Source organism: Sebastes fasciatus, chromosome 4, assembly GCF_043250625.1.
Source record: "Sebastes fasciatus isolate fSebFas1 chromosome 4, fSebFas1.pri, whole genome shotgun sequence".
Taxonomy (NCBI): Eukaryota; Metazoa; Chordata; class Actinopteri; order Perciformes; family Sebastidae; genus Sebastes; species Sebastes fasciatus.
The window spans coordinates 5,002,050-5,023,787 of record NC_133798.1 but is presented as its reverse complement, the minus strand read 5'-3'; the positions used below and the strand labels follow the sequence as shown (position 1 = coordinate 5,023,787).

The 21,738-nt window shown below is 40.4% G+C and overlaps 1 protein-coding gene across 2 annotated transcripts; it reads left to right on the top strand.

The window, feature by feature from the left end:
- Window positions 1-7,709: 7,709 nt before the first annotated feature.
- On the top strand, window positions 7,710-20,006 carry gal (galanin/GMAP prepropeptide). 2 transcript variants are annotated; one of them, XM_074631603.1, is made up of 7 exons: window positions 7,710-7,854; window positions 8,025-8,105; window positions 9,251-9,305; window positions 13,520-13,591; window positions 17,696-17,782; window positions 19,056-19,127; window positions 19,660-20,006. In XM_074631603.1, exons 2-7 carry the CDS (start codon window positions 8,025-8,027, stop codon window positions 19,719-19,721), a joined length of 429 nt encoding a protein of 142 aa, XP_074487704.1. In that variant the 5' UTR covers window positions 7,710-7,854; the 3' UTR covers window positions 19,722-20,006. The 2 variants fall into 2 exon arrangements, with proteins under 2 accessions (XP_074487704.1, XP_074487705.1); XM_074631604.1 differs by lacking the exon at window positions 13,520-13,591 and having other exon boundaries at window positions 7,719-7,854.
- Window positions 20,007-21,738: the final 1,732 nt, after the last annotated feature.

Below are 21,738 nucleotides of genomic sequence, written 5' to 3'. Positions count from 1 at the left end.
GATTCATATTTGATCAGCGCTGCCTAGTCTGACCGTTTGGTCGGAGTTCGCGAGTGATTGACAGACGACTCTCATAGACGGCAGATGGACAGCAGACCTCAGATCAGCTCTTACTGCTTGTTTTCCTCCGGTCTGTGAAATCTTGCAGATGCCGTTAGGAGCACCGGAGGACACAGAGGAACAAAATATTTTTTTCAGGTTACCTGTTTCATGTACTACTGTCAGGATATAGCAACCGTTTTATAAAAATAACTTTTTTTAATCATATTTGCTCCAATCTCGTCTACTTCAGCTTTAAGTTTAGGAAACTAATACGCCTTTCAGACCAACACAGTGAGTTAGCCAGAGTTGGAAGCTGCCCGGCTTATAGGTGAACTGGCATTGCTATCACAGATGGAAAATAATTATCATACTGAAAGGAGAGAGAAAAAGAAATGCACATGCAGGCGTGCACGAGAGAGAGAGAGCATGCATATGGACATATTTTTATTTGCTAATTACTCAATGTGTAAGTCCATGTAATACATGCATGGATCAACAATGCAGACTGGAGTCTCTGCTGCCAGTGACAACTCGATATTATTAACCCGTGACAGCTGTCTCATATGAATGGGTCCAAAGTGGTTTGAATTTGCATTGTGTAGTGTCTTGTATAAGAGGGCTGTGTGGTTAGGGAGAGGTCTTGGTCAGGGAAAAACAAACCCAACGCTAACTGTTGGTAAGACAGTCCATGCAGTGTGGAAATCATTTTAGGTCATATTTCTTAGGTTTGAGCTGTTGTTCACTGCCATCGCAGATTGAGGAAGCATTACTGACTTTGAATCGGGAGGAAATCAACAATCTTGCAGAGTGGTGCTTGAAGAACAATCTACTGCTCAAGGGCAGCAAAACCAAGAAGCTGATTGTTGATTTTTAAAAAGAAGGAGGCGAAGACACACACCTGTGTCTACATCAATGGAGCTGAAGTGGAGCAAAGCTCAGAAACGGCCGTTAACTTTTACAGAGGAGCAACAGAAAGCATCCTGATTGGAAACATTACAAACTGGCATGTGTATGGCCCAGGACAGGAGGGCTCTGCAGCGGGTGATCTAAACCACTCCAACATCTTTGGTACCCATGTACCGAGCATCAGTGATGTCAGTGAGGTGAGGTGCCTGCGCGGAGTGCAAATGATACCAAAAGACAATACACACCCCAACCACAGCCTGTTCACCCTGCTGCTACCAGACTACAGAACAGCTTCTTTCCTCCTCAACTCCACCTCTGCTGCACACCACTGTAAATAAATGACTCCCCTCAGATTTAGTGGGAGCCACTGGTCTAAATTAAAATTATGATTTGATTGACATATCAATTACTGTATTTCAATGTAAAGAAAGTCTGAAAGAAATACTGTTGAAACAACGGTTGTGTAGTCTAGACTTCACAACTGAATTTCGCCTTTTATCTTTTTATCTTCAAAATGCTTTCTGGACAGGTTCAACTGCGGTGATGAGGTATAGATAGACACATCACCACCACTACAAGATGACTGAAAAGAGGAAATACATTATCTGGTATGACAAATACAGATTTCTCTTGTGACAAGTCGAGGATGATTGAGTCAGAATCTGTGCACAGTGGGATTCCAGGGATTCACAGAGGAGTGTTAGAGCTACAGGCTGCTGACTGCAATGGTGTGGAGAGTAGCTTCTTGGCACGCACTCACCACTTCAACGAAGCATCAGTCAAATGGCGACGGAGTACCTTGGCGTTGTGTCTGAACAGGTGCACCCCACGGCACTCACTGTCTCAATACGCTTCCAGGAACATGATGGAGATTTCTGTTTACTCCAATGACCTGCACAGCCTCAGCAGCCTCAACCAACTGCTCTGATGGGGGGGATTTACCTTGTACTAGCACCAATTCACTTGCCTGTCTTTTGTGGGCCTACAGAGCAGAATGACATGCATGTACCTGTAATTATTAGACAGAAAATATTTTTTTAAACTAAAACCAGTCTGTGAGGGCCAGGCTGGCCCATGCCGGGGATGTAAAATTCCCGAGCTGGAACGGGTTGGTGGAGACTAAAACAGAGCTAAAAGAGAGTGAATTTCCCAGGTGGACACAGACACGACAAATGAATGCAAATGTTGCTCTGTCTCTGCTGGATGTGTTTTGCAGTATTTTATCTTCCAACCACCACCACAGTATGGTTAAGGATAGGGAATGGCCACAGTTAGGGTTGATAAATAGGGAAACATTAATTCTGCATTGAGACACGACCTGATCCTGCATGAAAGCCAGATGTACTAGACACCCATTCATCCACCTCCCTGACCTCCACAGCCTTACGTTCCAGCTCTCTACATAAAGGACACACTACTTCCTGTTTGGCACTGAACATTGGCACTATAGATGAAAATTGTGGAGTGCAGAATTTTCCAGTATGGACATCATTTCGAGGAAACTGGCCTGCATGACGTGCTTGGCAAGCTCATTCTCCTCTTTCCTCTTATCTCCTTCCTTTTGTTCACCCTCTCCTCTCTCTACCACCTACTCTGCCCTCTCTTCTTTGTTCTCTGTGTTCCTCCCTTTTCATATTTGACATGTTACATTCCCTTCTATTTCTCCTTGTATCATGTCTCACTGTGTCTCTGCTCCCATCATCATCAGGTGCCCTGACTCAGTGTTAATGCCCACCATCATGTCTGATATACCAGTGACCATCATTACAGTCCGTAACAGTAAATCCTCAGGTGGGTTAAGGCCCCATCACAGGTCAGTGTGTGATGTGTGTTATCACAGAGTGAGGGTGGAGAGTTTAAGAGAGAGAGAGCCTGAAATGGCTTCCTACCTCTCTGCTGTACTTTTCACCTGGCTATTAAACCATCACACAGTGTTTATTTGGACGACCGCAGGGAAGATGTAAAATATATCCAATATATTTTGTATGTTTTCCCCTCACAAACATTTTGGATGAATTTCATTAGCATGTTTCTCTTTCTCTGGGCTTCTGAATGGGTTCTAATAACCTTCAACTATAACTATGATAATGATAAAACAAATCCATATTACTGTTACTGAAGGCTGTTATGTCTCGGGGGCTTCGATCCACCGTTCCTGCATGATATCCCTCTGTACGAGCTAAGGACCAGCCTGGATAGATACAGAGCAGTATCATTCAGCATGGTGATATATATATATATATCGGGTTCTCACCCCCAACTCGTCAAATACCGACATACGCTTCAAACTATGACGCTCTAGGTACCCGAACACAACCAAAGAACTGGGTTAGTCTCAGGAGGAGATCGTGATTTGGGTTAAAACAAGTACATTTGTTACATAAAATAAGTAGGCTACATTTACTACGTAACTCGCGTTAGTTAAGTAGGCTACACAAGTTACGTAACAAAACTAAGATAAAATAAGTCGGCGTTGACTTGGTTTCACACGGTTTCAACAGAGCAAACGAACTTCAGGTGTGAAAACACCATTAAAGCATCAAGTAGGCGAGATTGGAGCAAATATGATTAAAAAAAGTTATTTTTATAAAACGGTCTCTATATCGTGACAGTAGTACATGAAATAGGTAACCTGAAAAAAATCATGTGCCTCTGTGTCCTCCGGTGCTCCTAATGGCATCTGCAAGATTTCACAGACTGGAGGAAAACAAGCAGTCAGAGCTGATCTGAGGTCTGCTGTCCATCTGCCGTCTATGAGAGCCGGCTGTCAATCACTCGCAAACTCCGACCAAACGGTCAAACTAGGCAGCGCTGATCAAATATGAATCAATATTCTGTTACGTTAATGCCTATTTCTCTCCTCAAATGTTTTCAGAATCATCTTGTAGTGCACAGCTTAGCTGTAAAATGAGAAAGTTTGTGACGCCGCTGCCATTGTGAAATCTGTTGAAGGAACGCCAAGTTCCGGTCACATGAACGGAGCACAGCCAATAGGAACGCTCTCTCTCAATGAAATGACCTGTGATTCGTCAAAGTCTCCCGTCACGGACTAGATTTTCTAAAGCCTGAAAACAGAGCCATGAGGAGGAGCAGAAGTCTAGTTATCTCTCAGAACACTTGAATTACAATATGATGAAAGGTTATTATGGAATTTTTTCCCAATGATGCCATTGGGTGAGGTAACCTGATTTGGCCATCACCAACTGTTCTAATGAAATGATTGTGAACGTCCCTGCATTTGGTAATTTGACTGTATAAAAACTTGGGTTTAGTAGAATAAATGCTGTTACTAAAGAATCATGATTACATACGAATTGATTACATGGGTTATATACGAATTATAGGTAGACTTATAGGCTATACATATGAAAAGTAATGCACTATAATACAGTATGTACATTTGTAGAAAAACGCGTGAAAAATTTGAAAGTCGTGCTGACTGTTACGGAATTTTTTTTTGTGTCTATGTACAGGTCAAATAGATCAAATTTCGTGACTTTCACAAACTGCCGTGAGACTGTGTATGAGAAAAGCCTGAAACAACTGATTGTGCTTTGGAGAGAGAGAGAGAGAAATGGTTGCTCTTAACCCTGGATCAAAAACGTGTCGGGTGCACCTGGAAAATGGGAAAAAACAGGATGAACAGGAAGGCAAACCAGGCACTAGAACAAGTAACAGCACCCCGACGAAGACCTACAGGGGTCCAGACATGTTGGCTTTTTTAATGATTTATCAACCAAAATAAAGGCTTTTTAATATTTCTTTCCTTGCTGTTACTTGTTGTAAGGTTTTTGGACCACCTTCCTGTTTATCCAGATGATTCTGCTTACTGGGCTTCATTTCAAGAGCTTGGTAATTGTGTGTGAAGATGTTTTATGTGTTTTGCTTTGCAGAGATGTGCCTGAGGACTGAGAATAGCAGAATGTTATTAGAATTGATTATTAGTATCACGGTAAGATTAGCTCTCAGTGGCGTCCGGGGAATCTTAAAGCTTCACCGGTAGGTTCCACTGAGATGAAACATTGTTTAATTTCAGTCTGTAACATGGGCCGCAATGTAATGATGTTTTTCAGTCCTGTTAGAGGAAGAGAAAGATGTTGTTGTATATTTCACTTTCATTACAAATATAAAAGGAGGATTAAATCATACCAAATTAAAATCCCAACAGAAATCTTCTCACAGGTATTTAGAGGACAATCGAATCAAATAGCAGTTACAAGGGCTGTGAACCCAATGCACATGAATTTCAAATAACACAATTATTCTTGATGGTTTGGAGATGTTCATGATCTTGTACACTGAGGCGATAAGGATCTCTGGGGAGAAATCTCTGGATTTGTTAACCATCGTTGTTTTTTTCTTCTTCTTTTTTTAACAGAAACCTTGTCTGTCCACAGTTAACATGCTCTTATACATTAAATATGTACATTTAGTGATTTAGGCAGCCCTTTTTCAACATGATTAGCAGGTATACATCTCTATAACCCTGATTTATAAAGGGGGAAAAGAGCTACAGTAGTGCTAAAATTGAAAAAGAAAAACAGTTGTTGGGCTGAAGGATTGCTCTTGTTATAGAACTTTGAATTGATGACTCATATATGTGACTGACGGGCTAGTCCTCTCTTACTTTTCATCCTCATGTGTATTTAAGTAAAGATTTAATGGGTTTAAAACAAGTAACTTAAATAAAAAAACAAGTCCAAGGTGCTGTGATCTTTCTTCCAGAAACATATTGTGAACAACTGCAGCAAAGTGTATTACTGGATCTTTATATAATCTGTGTTATTGTCTGCCTGTCTTACATGATAGTGTGGGCACTGCATTTGGTGGATTTTTAAATGGACTGGGTTTACAGAAAGGACACGGTTCCCACACCACGTTTTGTTACAGCGTACTCTAATGTAGCTATACAGAGCAAATCAAGGCTGCATCTCCAACTGCACTCAGATCCAAGGGTCACATCCTTCAAAGAAGGTTTTGGTTTTGCAAGCAATGCACCTTTTCCTGCCCACAGCGTGCCCAGCTTTCCTTTTCTCTGGTCTGTAAACTGTAAACTTTGTCTCGGTCCACGCTGGCTCCTATCATGGACCATGAGACCTGGCTCTGTCCATGTCACGAACCATTCAGTGGGCTCATATTGTGAGTGTGAAATTCGTGCTCTACATACTGCCCCTCAAAAACTCCTACGATGAAACCAAAAATTTAGCGTTCATGAGATGTACACTACTTTCTGCTAACAATCCCACAATGCAATGGCTTGGATTTTATAGCTGTGAACAGGAACATTATCAGACACTACACCTGATGATTGATAAAATGTACTGTTCACTATAGAGTACACTGAGTGTTTATTATGTAGTGTACAGTGAATGACTTTAGGCCCCTTTTGTGGAAAATAGCTTTGACTCTGTCGGTGGTTCTGAACCGTGGACTATCAGGCCCGACATTATCCATACTATACCTTTAACTGGGCTCCTTCAATACCTTCTGCTCTGTCAATGGTACTGAACCATTGGCTACATGGATCACTTCCATGTAGTTGGATCGTCCTTTAAAAAAAGAGAGACTTTTTAAAGGTGCTAAATTCGAAATTCAGAGCATCCGTGGTTGAGGCATTGCCCCGACACGGCTCTCAACATGCCGCTGGCTGAGTCGGCATCTATAGCGGCTAACGCCGCTAACAGTGCAAACAACGGCAGAAGTGCTGACATGCACTAAAAGGCACGTGCTGCAAGTTTGGCAGCGTAAACAAAGCACAGAGAAGCTCTGATTCCAACACACACAGAGGGAGAGAGACTTCGTTCTCTGCTCAGGTAGACATTACTCCTCTATATCTTTACATAGACAAGTAGTTGTTGATGGTATATTAATGGATTTTGAGAATAAAGTCATAATTTAATGAGAATAAAAGTTGTAATATTTACAAGAATAAAGTCATAACTTTATGAGGGAAAAAAGTAATTTCCTCCTCCACAAAAGAGTTAATTTCCCCATCAGGTCCATGTGGTTCTTTCTTCGGAATAAACACAGTTTCTTGCACAATCTCTTCCAGGTCCTGATACTGATGATAATGTGGTGCTGATGTGCCAAAAGATGAAGTATTTTGTTATTAGTGAAACCTAAACTAAAGTATAACTTCAAAAGATGCTCCACGTTCCTCATTTTCACACAGGCGGCACGCTGCTCTATTTTCCCTCTAAAATAACACGTAAAACTTTATAAAGAAGACTTTATTATTAAGACTTTTTTTTGCTCTTAAACTTATGACTTTATTCTCATAATACTACGACTTTTTTTCTCATAAACTTATGAATTTATTCTCATAACATTCCAACTTGTTTTCTCTTAACATTATGACTTTATTCTCATAATATTACAACTTCTTTTCTCGTAATATTACGAGTTTATTCTCGAAATCCCAGAGTTATTATTTTTCCTCGATGTGGCCCTCCGCAGTAAAAGACAATGAACACAATGAAAGAAATACAAAAGCAAGAAATTAAGGCAGTCGATGATGATCATTGAGAAGAAGATGTTTTATTGAGCAGCTGCTCCTTCAGAGGCTCTATGGAGCTGGAACATGTTTGTTAAAGTCACATATCAGATTAGGAAAGAAGAAAAGCGCAGATGTGGGGGTTTTTTTTCTCCCTTTTTAAATCCAATCCCATGTCTCCGAGGGCGACATAGAAAAATCTGATGATATTATTGAATTTCATTATGTGCGTTGTTGTTCGTGACTGTCCATCCTGTCTGCAGGAGGGGGGGTGATGACGCGCTGAGCTGACAGCAGCAGGTCCAGCTGGAGGGAATAAAAAGGTGGATGGAGTCCTCATTTCATCCGAACACACACCAAGCAACTTGTGCTGCTCACTTCACAGAAGAAAAAGAAAGAAAGTCACATCAAAGGTAATTACTAACTACTCCTTTTACTTCTTTTGATTCTCTGGGAAAGTTCCACCAGAATGTGCACCATGACGGAGAAAGTTGTGCTGAATGTTCTCTGGTGATATTCATCTTCAGTATTTTCAAATACTTCTCTGTTGATATTCATATTTTCCTTTGGTCTCTTTCTTTAGATGCAGAGGGGCTTTGGGATTTTTTGCGTGTCGCTCATCTTTTGCGCAACTCTGTCTGAGACCATCGGCTTGGTCATTGCGGTGAGTTGTTCACATTCAACATTCAACACAGCTTCATTGTTATCGCTTCAGAATCAGAATCAGAATCTTGTTTATTGCCAGGTGTATCAGGTATACACTAGGAATTTGCTTTGGTTTTGTTGGTGCAAATAAACAGTAAAATAACAATAGAATAGTTAAAAACGTTAGAATAAAATAAGAATAAAAAAAGAATGAAATTCTACCAATATATAATATACAATATAAGCTATAAACAAAAAAATAAACATAATATAAACAGATAGTGCAAATAGGCGTGTGTTGCATTTCCAATCAGGTGACAAATCATTCAGAGATACAAACGTAGGCTATATTATATATAAAATAACTATGTAAACGAGACACATAGACTATATAAGAATATAGAATATCAATTTAAAAACACCTAATATAAAATAATAAAAAAGATCATATAAAGGTATGACTCTTAAAATGTATAATAATAAATTTGACAAGAGAGGGATAAGAAGAGGTCAATAATGCTGTAGGTTGGTTAGATAGTTGGTTGTACAGTAGGTACGGTAGTAAAAATAGGTGTGGGAGTGTTGTTTATGTGATATATCCACACAATTAGTATAATGCCAGTACAGTTATCAGCCAGGTGTCAGTCTGTCACATGTTTGGGGCCCACAGAATTCATTTAGAGATGCTGGCAGTGTATAGTGGAGCTTTTATTTAGTGATTTGGACCTGGTGGACTCGTGATAAATGGCATGGAATTCGTAATTTGTTCCTATTCTATTTTACCATGACACACCAAAGCTTTTTGGAGTTTGCTTTTATTGAGGTTTACTTGGTGCAAAGATGTCCGAAATAGACAAAAGAATACACCAAAAACCTAAGACAATAAAAGTAGATTAAATCTGAATATCTTTGTCGGGTGGTGTGGTTAATATGGGAGTTGAGTTGATATAAATAATACACACTAAAAAATGGGAAAAACAATGGTAGAGGAGGAGTTTATTTATTACTTTACTAATTCAAATGTATACCGAATATGAACATATTTTATATTTTAAGAGACTTAAGACACACTTGATGAAAGAAAAGACATCAGAAACACATTGAACAGTTGACATGTGTGTCTTTGTCTGTGACCTGATCATCGTGTGTCTGTGGACCCTGCAGGCAAAGGAGAAACGTGGCTGGACACTGAACAGTGCTGGCTACCTGTTAGGTCCCCGTAAGTACTGACTGCACACACACACACACACACACACACACACACACACACACACACACACACACACACACACACACACACACACATGCACCTCAACACATCTGGAAATGTAGTGTGGGACGACACATTTTAAAAATCATCATGTGCTCTCACAGTAATTACCTGTGCTGTCCAAAACCTTTCTTTGTCATACTGTATGAAAACATATTTTGCAAATTAACAGCATTCCTACCACACCTACTTTGTTAAATTATTAACTTAATCTTGCATTATTTTGGTTAATATTAGGGAATGTTTGGTCCTGGTCTGCAAATTTTGAGACGTTTATTTTCATGTAATTAGAAAAGTTTGGGTCAGACCGTTGTATCGGACATCAGGCCGGTACTAGTGTCCGCTCATATTGGCACGGTGTAGTGTGATTGATTATATATATACTAACCTGCTATGAGAAGAGAATAACCTGGACCACACAATACAGTCTTTAAATGACTGTCCTGGCTGTCAGTAGCAGTAGTAACAGTACAATAACAGAAGATGACCTCTTGAATCAACCAAGTCTCTCTCCCAACTCATCAAATACCGCCGCTTGGTCAGTGGACCTCTGCGTCCGATAGCGACGCACCGAGGCACCATTTAGTTTCTGTATGAGACGCACCAGGCTTTCAACTAACTCCAACATAAACCCATCTGCGTCACTGTTAGACGGTCAGAGCGATGTAGTATAAAGAGCGGGAAAATACTCTTATAGGTTGGGTGGGATTGAAGGTTGGATGAGTCAAACAAACTTTAAAGGCTTTTAAGGATGTTATTCGTGTCCCGTGTGAAACCAAGTGAAAGAGGACCTATTATGCTAATCTTGGTGACATCACCATGTTACGGAAGAAAAGGCGGGACTTCAATCAAGGCGTTTCAGGCAGTTCAGGAGCAGCGTTTCTGTGGGGGAGAGTAACTCCCTTTGGCCTGGACTTTGGGCTTTATAACTTTGCAGACCTTTTACATGCACAAAAAAATATATATCAGAGTATCACACTAAAGGAAAGCGAATAAAGCACAATAGCATAATAGATCGCCTTTAACAGTGACCTGTTTAGCGTAGTTCTGCTTCGTAACTTCTGTACTTTACTAACGGTAGTTACATAACAAGCGTAAGAATTTTACGTAAGAAACAAACTTATTTTAACCCAAACCACGATCTTTTGGAAGTTTATTTTGAAAAGACACTATCAATCAATCAATCAATCAATCAATCAATGAAAGTTTTCAAACACGTCAAATGCAAGTGCTGTACAGACGATTGACGAAAATGTAAAATGTTAAAAATGGATTTAGAGATTTATGCACACCAAAACAACCAATATAAAAGTTCATTGAATAAGAAAGCAATAAAAGATGGGTAAAATACAAGTAAATAAAAATAACAATAAAAAAAAATTGTGATACTACAGAAAATAAGCAGATTGTATTAAACTAATAACATTTTATTAAAATGAAATAGAATAAAAGAGATAATAATGATCAGCAATAAAATGTTGATTAAACAAAATAGAGTAAAATAAACACTATAATGATGATGATAAATAAAATAAGTATAAAGTTAAGTATAAAATTATAAAACACTACATAAAAGCCAGACTAAATAGATGGGTTTTTACTGCGCATGTAACAAGCGGAAACTGACACACCGTCCCTTACATGTCCAAAACTGACGCTAGAGCGTCAGAGTTTGAAGTGTATAGGGCCACTGAGCAAGCAGCGGTATCTAATGAGATGGGAGTGATAATGGGTTGCTTGAACAGTGTTTGTATTAAATTTCACTTCCAGAACGGTTGAAATGTGAACATTTTAACTATATGTTCTAGCTAAAAAGTAACCCATCACCTGATTTTCAACATTCACGTCCATGCCTGTGCTGCTGTTAGACTGTAATCTTTCTATCTCTGCGTCATTCTGCCTCTGTGTGCTTAGACGGCATCTGGTTTGTCTTGTTGCGTCTTTAAGATTTGTGCCAACACAAAAGCATCACAGGACTTAAAACCCAGGCCGTGGTCAAGAGTCAGTAGCTAATTTACCATAAAGCACCTAAAACCAAACCCGTTTATGTCCACTAAATTAGTGGATGGAAGAAGGTTTGGAGATTTTTCAAGAAAATTTTACCACAATTTAGGAATAAAATAATCTTTACTAAAGGCTGAGCCAAGAGAAGAGCCAGGAGGGATGCATTCTCCTTTTAAAAAAGAGAAACATATAAAATAAAGGGAGCTTGGAAGGCTGAGAAAACCTGTGTTTTCAGACTGAAAAACATAGAAATTGTATAAAAGAGAGGCCAGTTTGTTGGGTAATATTACCTTTAGCAGAGTCAAAGTTGCAGCAGATCATGCAGGAGAGGAAGAATGTGAAGCCCACACATATTTGGACAACAGACCCTTTTCACGCAGACAGCTTGTTTTATCAAAGCGGTAAAAGCAGAGGTGGAATTAATACCATTAATGACACTCTCTGTAAGTTTAAAACTGCATTAGTTGATATTTTCTGGCTCACTTTGCTTTGCAGCATGAACAAGTTGAAAACACCAAAATGTACATATTATCACTTCATAAAGCCGATATGGTGAATGTGTTTCCAAACTGTTGCCTATTAACACATCCAGCACACACAGAGCAATACGGGCATCCGTTTTGAAGTCATGTTTGTTTCCACCTGATGAATGCAATGAATCCAATATTCATTCTCTCTGTTCCGTCCGTACAAAGTATACAAATGACATGTTTACAGATTAAACAAATGAGATATAACGTGTTAATCGGTGAGCTTTAGAGGTGCTGCTTGGTGGATTGGACAGAGCCAGGCTAGCTGTTTCCAGTCTCTGTGCTAAGCTAAGCTAACGGACTGCTGGCTGTAGCTTCATATTTAATGGACAGTTAAGAGGGAGGTATCGATCTGCTCATCTAACTCTCAGCAAGAAAGTGAATGAGTCTATTTCCCAAAATGACAAACTCTGTTTTGATATAAATTAGGGATGCAGCGATACTGATACCAGTAGCAGGTCCGATACTGTGCTCATGTACTCGTACTCGTACTCGCAAAATCTTTACAGCAGCGCGACCTCTCGTTACTATCTTTCGGGTCCTCGCGCTCCACCTCCCCGACGGTGTGGGCGAGACGAGCCGGTAGTGCGCCCGACCCCGCTGGGCCGGGATTCCACCTCAGCCGGCTCACGCCAGCCCTGACTTTCATTGCGCCGCGGGGTTTTGCTTGCACCCTCTGACTCGCGCGTGCGTTAGACTCCTTGGTCCGTGTTTCAAGACGGGTCGGGTGGGTTGCCGACATCGCCACAGACCTCTGGCACTTTTTACATGGGCCGCGGCACAACGCGGTTGGGGCGCACTGAGGACAGTCCGTCCCGGTCGACAGTTGCACCGGGAGCAGGGAGCCCTGTCATGGTGCGGCGAGGTCCGGGCGGGGAGCGCTGTAAAGCTTCGACCGCGAGCCACCTTCACCCCGGCCTTTCCAAGCCAACCTAGAGCCGGTCGCGGCGCACCGCCTCGTATGCGGGACTCCCCAGCCTGCCATGTGTCGCTCATGCCCTCCAGCTGGCTGTTAACGAGGGTGATTTGGCACCGAGTATCGGTACTCGGTATCGGCGAGTACCCAAATGTAAGTACTTGTACTTGTACTCGGTCGGAAAAAAAGTGGTATCGATGCTTCCCTAGTATAAATATATTGATTAGTGTAGCTTTAACCAAAAATGAGGGTGGATAAGAGTTTTTGTTCCAGACCCTTAGTAAAGCTGTTTATTGTTAAATAATTACCTTACATGAACCAAATACATAATAATCATCTAATGTCTTTGAAATGCTCGCTGGGTTTTTTACTGACCCCTGAGCTCACCTGTATTGTTTGAACATGCTGCGTATGTAATAACAGAAAAGGTCGAGCTCATCTTCTGTGAATCAATGCTGCTCTGTTTCTTTGTCCTTGTCCACTGTCTCCACTGTGTCAACTAATTAGGTCTAATTTGAAGATAGCCTCATTACTGTGAACATTGGGTATCCAGATGCACGTGTGTGTGTGCGTGTGTGAGTGTTCTTACCAATTTGTGGGGTCCAAATCAGTCCACAAAAGGAATGTTGTCCCTTTGTGCGTGCATGTGAGTGTGTGTGTGTGTGTGTGAGAAGCCCAGGTAAAGGTTCCTCCTGCCTCATCCTGTGTTTCAGGTCGTATTGATCACCTAATTCAGATAAAGGATTCTCCCAGTGCCAGAGGCAGAGACGAGCTGGTCACTCAATGTAAGATAGAAGCTATACGGCCGCTGCAGGGCCTTGGTGTCAGGCCAGGAATTGCTCTGTCCAAACATCCCCACCTCTTAGCTGCTTCTGTCACTCATCAGGGGGAGGACGGCTGTCATCCCACTGGCTGTCTGTGCTTGTGCATCCACACATTGCCTTTTCTCTGTGTGCTATGAGCAAAAGACATTCATGTTGATCTCCCATGAGTGTCTGTCGGGTAGGGAAAGGTGTAGCGCGGTAGGACTACACTGCATTTATGCAACACGGAACAGGAAAACCTCTCTCTGTAATAACAAAAATTTAATTTCAGTTCAGGTATAAAAATAATAAAGTAAGATAAAATAAAAATAAGTCGTAACTTCTCAATTTCAACATTTTTACACACCACAAAAATTAAAACCCTCCCAACCTCCAGCCTGTCAGTCTGTCACCAGGGCATATTGCCCGAATATATGAACTAATACTTGCTAGCTGAGGTGATTCTATTATAATATAATTATAATGATGGAATTTATTTTAAATGAAACTGCCAGTGAAGGTGACTTTGCAGCCATTTTGTCACAGATTGTTGAAACGCCTGTAGTTCTTTTTGTAGCAGGTTTGTCACTTTACAGAAATTCTGATAATTCTGGCAAACGTGAACGTTTTTTGGCCATCGGGTTGCGTACGTTACGTTACGTACTGTATGATATGGCATCAACAGGCCCACGGTGTAAATCAGATCTTGCAGTGTTTTGAAAATGCCTAAACAAAAAAAAAAATGACCAAGACGCTATTTAAAACAACTCCTATTAAAGGCGTTTTTATATTAGGTATGATTGATCCGTACCGTACCTGAGTACGATTGCCCCCCCTCTCCGCTCCGCGTAAAACTTCATTCAAACGGGACAGAAACACAATAAAACTCACCAAAACGGTCGTCGTTAGTCTTTCCAACAATCACAAACTCTGGTTTGGGTGAAATAAACTCTTATTTCACTGAGGTTGATGTGAAAATATGCCGACTGTACACGTTGCACGTTAAATAGCGGCCCACTTCTGTGTTTCCGTACGGTTGGCTTTCACACCTGATGCGAACCGTACCCAAGTACACATGAGCAGAGTCCACTTGAAAAGGAGTACGGTACGGAGCCTTCACACTAATCAAATGAATTGGACTATGGGGACTAAGTGTACTCAGATCCGGGCTTGGGTCCCTGATGTGAAAACCTCCCTGAGTTTCTACTTTGTGTGTCCAGTACAGAGATACTGTCATATCCTCGCTTAGTTTAACTGCATTATTAGTAAAAGAAATATGCCTTCCACCAGTTTTGCCGTCTTATGATATTATATAATGTTAGCTAGTCATTTACTAACATAAACCTTCATGTCATGATTTTACATTTCTTTTTCTTTTTAATTTAAGGCCTCTTACAGTAGGCTACACTCCACATACATGTATTTTTTACCTGCCCTCACTAATGTGTGGTGTGTTCATCAGCTTCTGTTTGTTCATTTTAATGTTAGAAACCACTTATCTAGGAAGTTAAGACAACTTAATACTGGATTTAGCTTTTTCAAAATGGCTACCAAATAATACAAATTCTTCACCACTACACAGAAACAGACTTGGAATGCAAAATGGGGAGCATTTTCTCCATGGAAGAGTTTAAAGCTGCAGTAGGCAGTATATTTTTGACATCATTGGGCAAAAATTCCATAATAACTTTTCAGCATATTGTAAATCAAGTGTTCTGAGAGAAAGCTAGACTTCTGCTCCTCCTCATGGCTCTGTTTTCAGGCTTAAAAAAATCTCACAAACTTTCTCATTTTACAGCTAAACACTACACTACAAGATGATTCTGAAAACATTTGAGGAGAGAAATAGGCATTAACGTAACAGAATATTGATTCATATTTGATCAGCGCTGCCTAGTTTGACCGTTTGGTCGGAGTTTGCGAGTGATTGACAGCCGGCTCTCATAGACAGCAGCTGGACGGCAGATCCCAGGTCAGCTCTGACCTGACGATTTTTAGCAATATAGCTGCGTGTGCCGCTTATAATACAAACTGTTCACGGATAAATAACAAGCTATCTCGGCATTTAAAATGTTTTAGAAAAAGATTCAAAACGTGTCATAGTCAACCAGATGCAGAAGTCGCCGGATATCAGTCATTTTTACTACAAGGTGGAAACCGTCAAAGGGCAAACAGTATTATTGTGTAATTAAAAGGCCCAGCCAACATTACTTCGGCCTATCCAAAATTTAAATCGTGGTGCCGTGCCTGTTTCACCGTCTTGTTTTGCCTGTGACTCACACAACTCTACGCAGTGTGTACATTCCGTGGCACGCCCGCTCCGCCTTCAGTGTAGCCAAACTGTTATTAAAAGCCGACAGTCGATTGCTCATTACTTGAAATTTTGTTGTAAAGATGTGCATGCATCATCCTTTTCTCATTGTCTCGGAGGATTTTACCAATTATTTGCTTGAAACATTATTTTGGATAAATACATGGACAAATGTGTATTTGACAGTGTCACTAATATGCGGGATAAGGGCCTGGAGTAGATGACCATATAAATAAATCTGGCACAAACTGACATAAGCTTGTAGCCAAAGTAGAAAAACCGACATTGTAATTATGACAGAAAATAAGGAAAAGCAGAGTAGGTCCCCTTTAAATGTAAAGACCAAAACAAAACCATTAAAATACATCATTTCCCTCCTTGTGGTCACTCCAATGTCATATATTTTAATTGGACTTGTAGTTCAACACACACACACACACACAAGCAGTGCAGGGAGTAGCAGCTCAAGCACTACTTTGGCTAATGAGGAAGGCCCGAGGATGAGTCAAACACTTCCAGCCACTTAACGTCCCTCCTCTTCGATCACATCATCATGGCCACTCATAATGTAAAGTTGTGTGCCGAGTATGTGAACTTTAAATGTGATAAAGACACATACTTGAAAAAGACTGGTGAGTAATGCTGCAAAGTCAAAGGAAACAGATATTTTCTGTAGTTTTATTGAATATTCATTTTCATTAACTTCATCCTCAGCAAACAGACAAATAGGCCTACTTACTCCTTATTTGTTCTTGCTTCAGAACAGTAGGAAGTGTTTGTAAGTGACCGTCTTTAGAGCTCGCTGGGTATATTTCTCAGAAAAACAGATAATTAACTCTGTGATCCGAACATAATGGTAATGCTAAATGAGACACTGTAGTTGTAAAAGCAGTTAGCCTTCAAGCAATGTCTTGACCAACTCCTCTGGATGCAGTGGTTCTGTGCTCATAGAGGGGTTGCCAGGGTCCAGCACTGGCCTGTGTGGACACCACACACGTGAGAGACGCAGCAGTTTAGCGAGGCAGCTGTCACACGCTGCTCTCGTATAGGCAGTGTGGCCCGGGCGTCAAAGACATCTCGCTATGACCTGTAAGCCCGTAGGAATACACCGAGAGCTAATGAAGCACATACCACCACCATAGCTCAGCAAATTACTTTGCTTGTCCATTATTTTTTTCATTTTGTCATCATTCTTATTCCAGTGCATTTCTATGCAATGTGTGTTAAAACTGCAGTCCATCCCATTATAGACGTGTGCTTGTTTTATTTCTTCTGTTGGTCAAATCTCTGTTTTACTGCAATTCCATGAGCCAAGCCCTGCAGGTGGTCCGTAACAGTTTGGAAATTGAAACCAAACAATTACAAACCCAATACCATGCTGAAATAACCAAGTGCAAAACAATGTCCTTTAGATCTTCTTAGGAGAATTAGGTAGAGGGTGTCTGTACTGTGTATGTATGTGTGTCTAATGTATGTTGCCACTGAAACAGTGGGATATTTAGGAAGTGTGTGTGTGTTTTCAGTTGTTATTATGTTAATGTATAGCACACAACAGTTCAAGCTTGGTAAAGTCAAATCATTTGTCTTTTGTCGAAGGATATTACCAGTTCAAGCAAATACAAAAGAATTTCATTCACAGTTAAAATACAGAGAAACCTACTGTAGAGCAGCTGTAAAAACAGCTTGAACTAAATCACTGTAATACTTTTATCAAGCTGCTGACCCTTCTGCTGTTTGTATGACTGTGTCGATTGTGATCACTCCTCATTGTCCAGATGGAATAGATGGACACAGGACACTAGGGGACAAGCCGGGTCTGGCTGGCAAGAGGGACATGGGCCAGGAGGAGGACTTCAGAACAGGTCTGTCTGTCTGTCTCTCTCACACACACACACACACACACACACACACACACACACAAAGAAAAAGGATCTACTTTGAAGATAAACTTTTTGATTTTCTTGTGCAACCCCTTAGTGACACCCTAGCAACCTTAGCAATGATGGCAAGCCATCTTCATAAGCTTTCATGTTTCATTCTGCTTAAAGTTATAGTTCCCTGGACTTTCCCAGAACGCTGGTTTACTTTATATCATTTACTACGTTTCCATATACACTAATTATTCTGAATATGACAATATTCTGAATTTGAAACGGGTCATGTATCCAGCATATCGATGGTGTCGTGCGGAAAACTTGTATGTCCAAAACCGTTACTTTTCAGGAAAGGAAAAAAAACAAAACCTGTGTTTTTAAAATAATTGAACACTGCGTTGTCAAAGTTGGTATCGTGTAAACTGGATTTGAACTGAGCAGTGATGTTCGGGCGATGGGTGCTGTAAAGCTCACGGTCTGATCCGCGAGCCACATTTACCCCGGGCCTTTCCAAGCCGACTTAGAGCTCTTTTTAATGCTTTTCATTGGTTAAATATTTGTAAAACACACAGACAGACATAAAGGGTGACCTATAGCATTGATTTATGACAAAAAAAACATTAAAATGGCGAAAAATGGAGATACAAGGTTTCCGCCCGACAGAGACGATATTCTATTTGGGTATTCCGAATTAGGCCTTATTCCAAATGTATCATTCTACGATTAGGACATGTGGGATATGCCGATAAACAGGTTTGGGAGCATTGTTTGGACACAATACAGCACATCCGCGTCTCAATTGGGGTTTTTACCGCAGTTTGCGGAGCAACATGACTGCAGTTGGAAAAGGAGGGAAATTTAAGTTATTTAAAGGGTATAGCCATAGGGCGTACATCATGGTGGGGATTTACGTTAATAGGAGCATGCACGGCTGCATAAACGGGAATATTTATTTTCATTAGCCATGTAAACAGCTTAGTAGGAATATTGTCTTTTTCAGAATAAAGGCAAAAAACTGAATATTTTTGTGCATGTAAAAGTGTTTGGTTCAGTTTTTCTCTGTAATTCTCATTTCTGTCATGTTGAATCATTTTTAAAGGATGCATTAAGATTCCTTCTTGTGTCAAGATATCTTGGTATCTGGTGATAATTATTTTCCCATATGTTGTTGTTACCTGAGCTCCTGTCGAACCTTACAGCGTATACTATGAACTTCAGACGACATGATAGCTGGCTGCATTTTGTTGCTTTGCCTCCGCAGGTTCCCTGAGAATAGCAGATGGAGATATCATCCACACTGTCATTGACTTCCTGTCGTACCTAAAGCTCAAAGGTATTCTCATCATTTCTGTTTTAACTAACCTCAACGTGAGGATTGTTGTCAGAAGTCTGTGGGACTGTTCAAGACCAAAGAGTTTGCTGCCGAAAGCTACAGTATGTTGATGCAAAATCAAACTCTAAAAACAGACAACAAGCAGAGATGGATGTTGTGGAAATAATTAATAATTAATTAAATAGGATATTTAGAAGGGGACTTTTTTTTTTACACTTTCAACTGCATTTACCACACAGACTAACCCCACTACCACATAACAAAACAAACTAAACACCCAATTCACTATCAGGTTTAGAGTTATTAATAGTGTCAATTGCTATAATCAATATGTTTAAATTATATTAAATATGCAAAAATACCCAGCCCAGTCGCCGAGAATCTTTTTTTTTTTTGCCGTTGTACGTTTCAGCAAACTACAGATACGTTGAATGTCGACGTTTTTGCATTCGGTCTGATTAATAATTTTATAGTAATGTTTCTGAACACTAACAAATCCGTGTGTTTGTGTGTGTGTGTGTGTGTGTTACAGATATGGGAGCGTTGGACAGCCTGTCTTCCTCTGTGACATCAGACGAACTGGCCAATCCATAACGTGTCTGCCTCTCTGCAGCTCATCTCCATCTCCCCAAGTCTATGTTTCTGCTGTGTGGGCTCCCACTGCCCTAACTGTCACCTTCCTGTAGCTCCATTCACACTCTGATTAGTCCTGGTACCAGAGAGCTGATACCTTAACTCTTGATTGATTGCCCCCCCCCCAAATACAAATATCAGATCTTTCTGCTCCTGTGTAAATAAAACTTTATATCCACTGAAGGTCAGTGAGTGTCTGCTGACTGTAGGTTGATCTAGGTAATAGGGACCTCTGTTCACAACCCAACGCTGCATTATCATCTTAAAATACCATCATCTGATGTATGAGAATGGAGTGAGATAAATAAACAAATGGCACTGGACTCAATGGACAACTTGAATTTATTTCTTTCCATCAGCCACAGTCAAATGTTATGAATAAATGAAAAATACTATGTCTCTCAGTCCCTCTGCAGGGCTGCACGATATATCGTTTCAGCATCGACATTGCGATGTGCGAATGTGCTATAGTCGCATTGCAGGACGTGTGATGTCAAGTAAGGCAAATGAATTCAAACATGTCATGCTACAACTTCTTTGCTGCTTGATACTAAAGGAAAACTCGCGCAGTTTTCATTTTCCATGACTAATCAGTGTGTCTGATGTAAACGTACGAAATAAAGGACCAGTGTGTAACCCAGGGAGATCTATTGGCAGAAATGGAATATCATTTTTAATAAGTATGTTTTCTTTAGTATATAATCACCTGCAAATTAGAATCATTGTGTTTTCGTTACCTTAGAATGAGCCATATTGAGCAGATCCCCATGTTTCACCATGTTTCTACAGTAGCTCAGAATGGACAAACCTAGTCAACACCATTTTATTCTGATCTTTTCTTTCATTTTATTCATATATTTTTTTCTGTCTATATTAAAGAGTTTACAGCTTACTGCCAGTTATTTTTTAATTTGTTATTTTATCCGACAGTATGTAAAGCGTCCTTGAGAACTTTGAAAAGCGCAGTATACTATAAATCTGATATATTTTTATTATTTACAATACTTAGTTTTTGCACACACTCTTTCACCCTCCCTCTCTATAATTTCCCCTCCCTTAAAGGTCCCATATTGTAAAAAGTGAGAGTCTTTTATATTATAAAGCAGGTTTAAGTGCTTTATAAATACTGTGAAAGAATCGAAGCGCTCAATATACAGAGAAACACACACAGCCCGTATTCAGAAATTGTGCGTTTGAAACAAGCCGTTAGGATTTCTGTCCATTTGTGATGTCACAACTATACAATATTTAGACCATTACATGGTTATAAACGTAAACATTCTAAATGTGTCCCAGTTTATTCCTGGTTGCAGTGTATGTTAATAACATCCGCTGACAAGAAGTAAACATGGACCTAAACTGTTGCCAGGCAACGCAATTCCGTTGCAATTCCATTGAAATGCACTAAAACGGAGCATTTCAGACAGAGGGTAAATACAGGTATATTCGAGCAGACAGTGTGAGGAAAGGGGAGGAAGGAGGGAAGGAGGCTAAAAAACGTTCCAAAGTTAGGCAAAATTTTGGCGACAAAAAACTGGCATGGCCATCTTCAAAGGGATCCCTTGACCTTCATGTGAATGAAAATGGGTTCTAAGGGTACCCACGACTCTCCCCTTTACAGTCATGCCCACTTTATGATATTCACATGCCATTTCGGGGAAAACCCACACAGTTTTTGATAAATTTTGTGTTTTGTGTACTGTAAATCCTCAGAAAAAACAATAGTTAGGATTATCAACCCCTTCAATACATACTCTATGTATTATTAATTACCTTTGTATGATATATGATATGATTTTTTTAATTTCATTTTGTTTTTTAGAGGGTGACCAGCGCCCCCCAGAAGGTGGTACCCTAGGCACCCGCCTATAAGGCCTATATGCCTTAAACCAGCCGTGCCCCGAGGTGCACGGACCGTGGTGGAGGCCTTGCTGTTGCCTACAGCAACCATTTAACTGTAAACAAATCACTATTGACA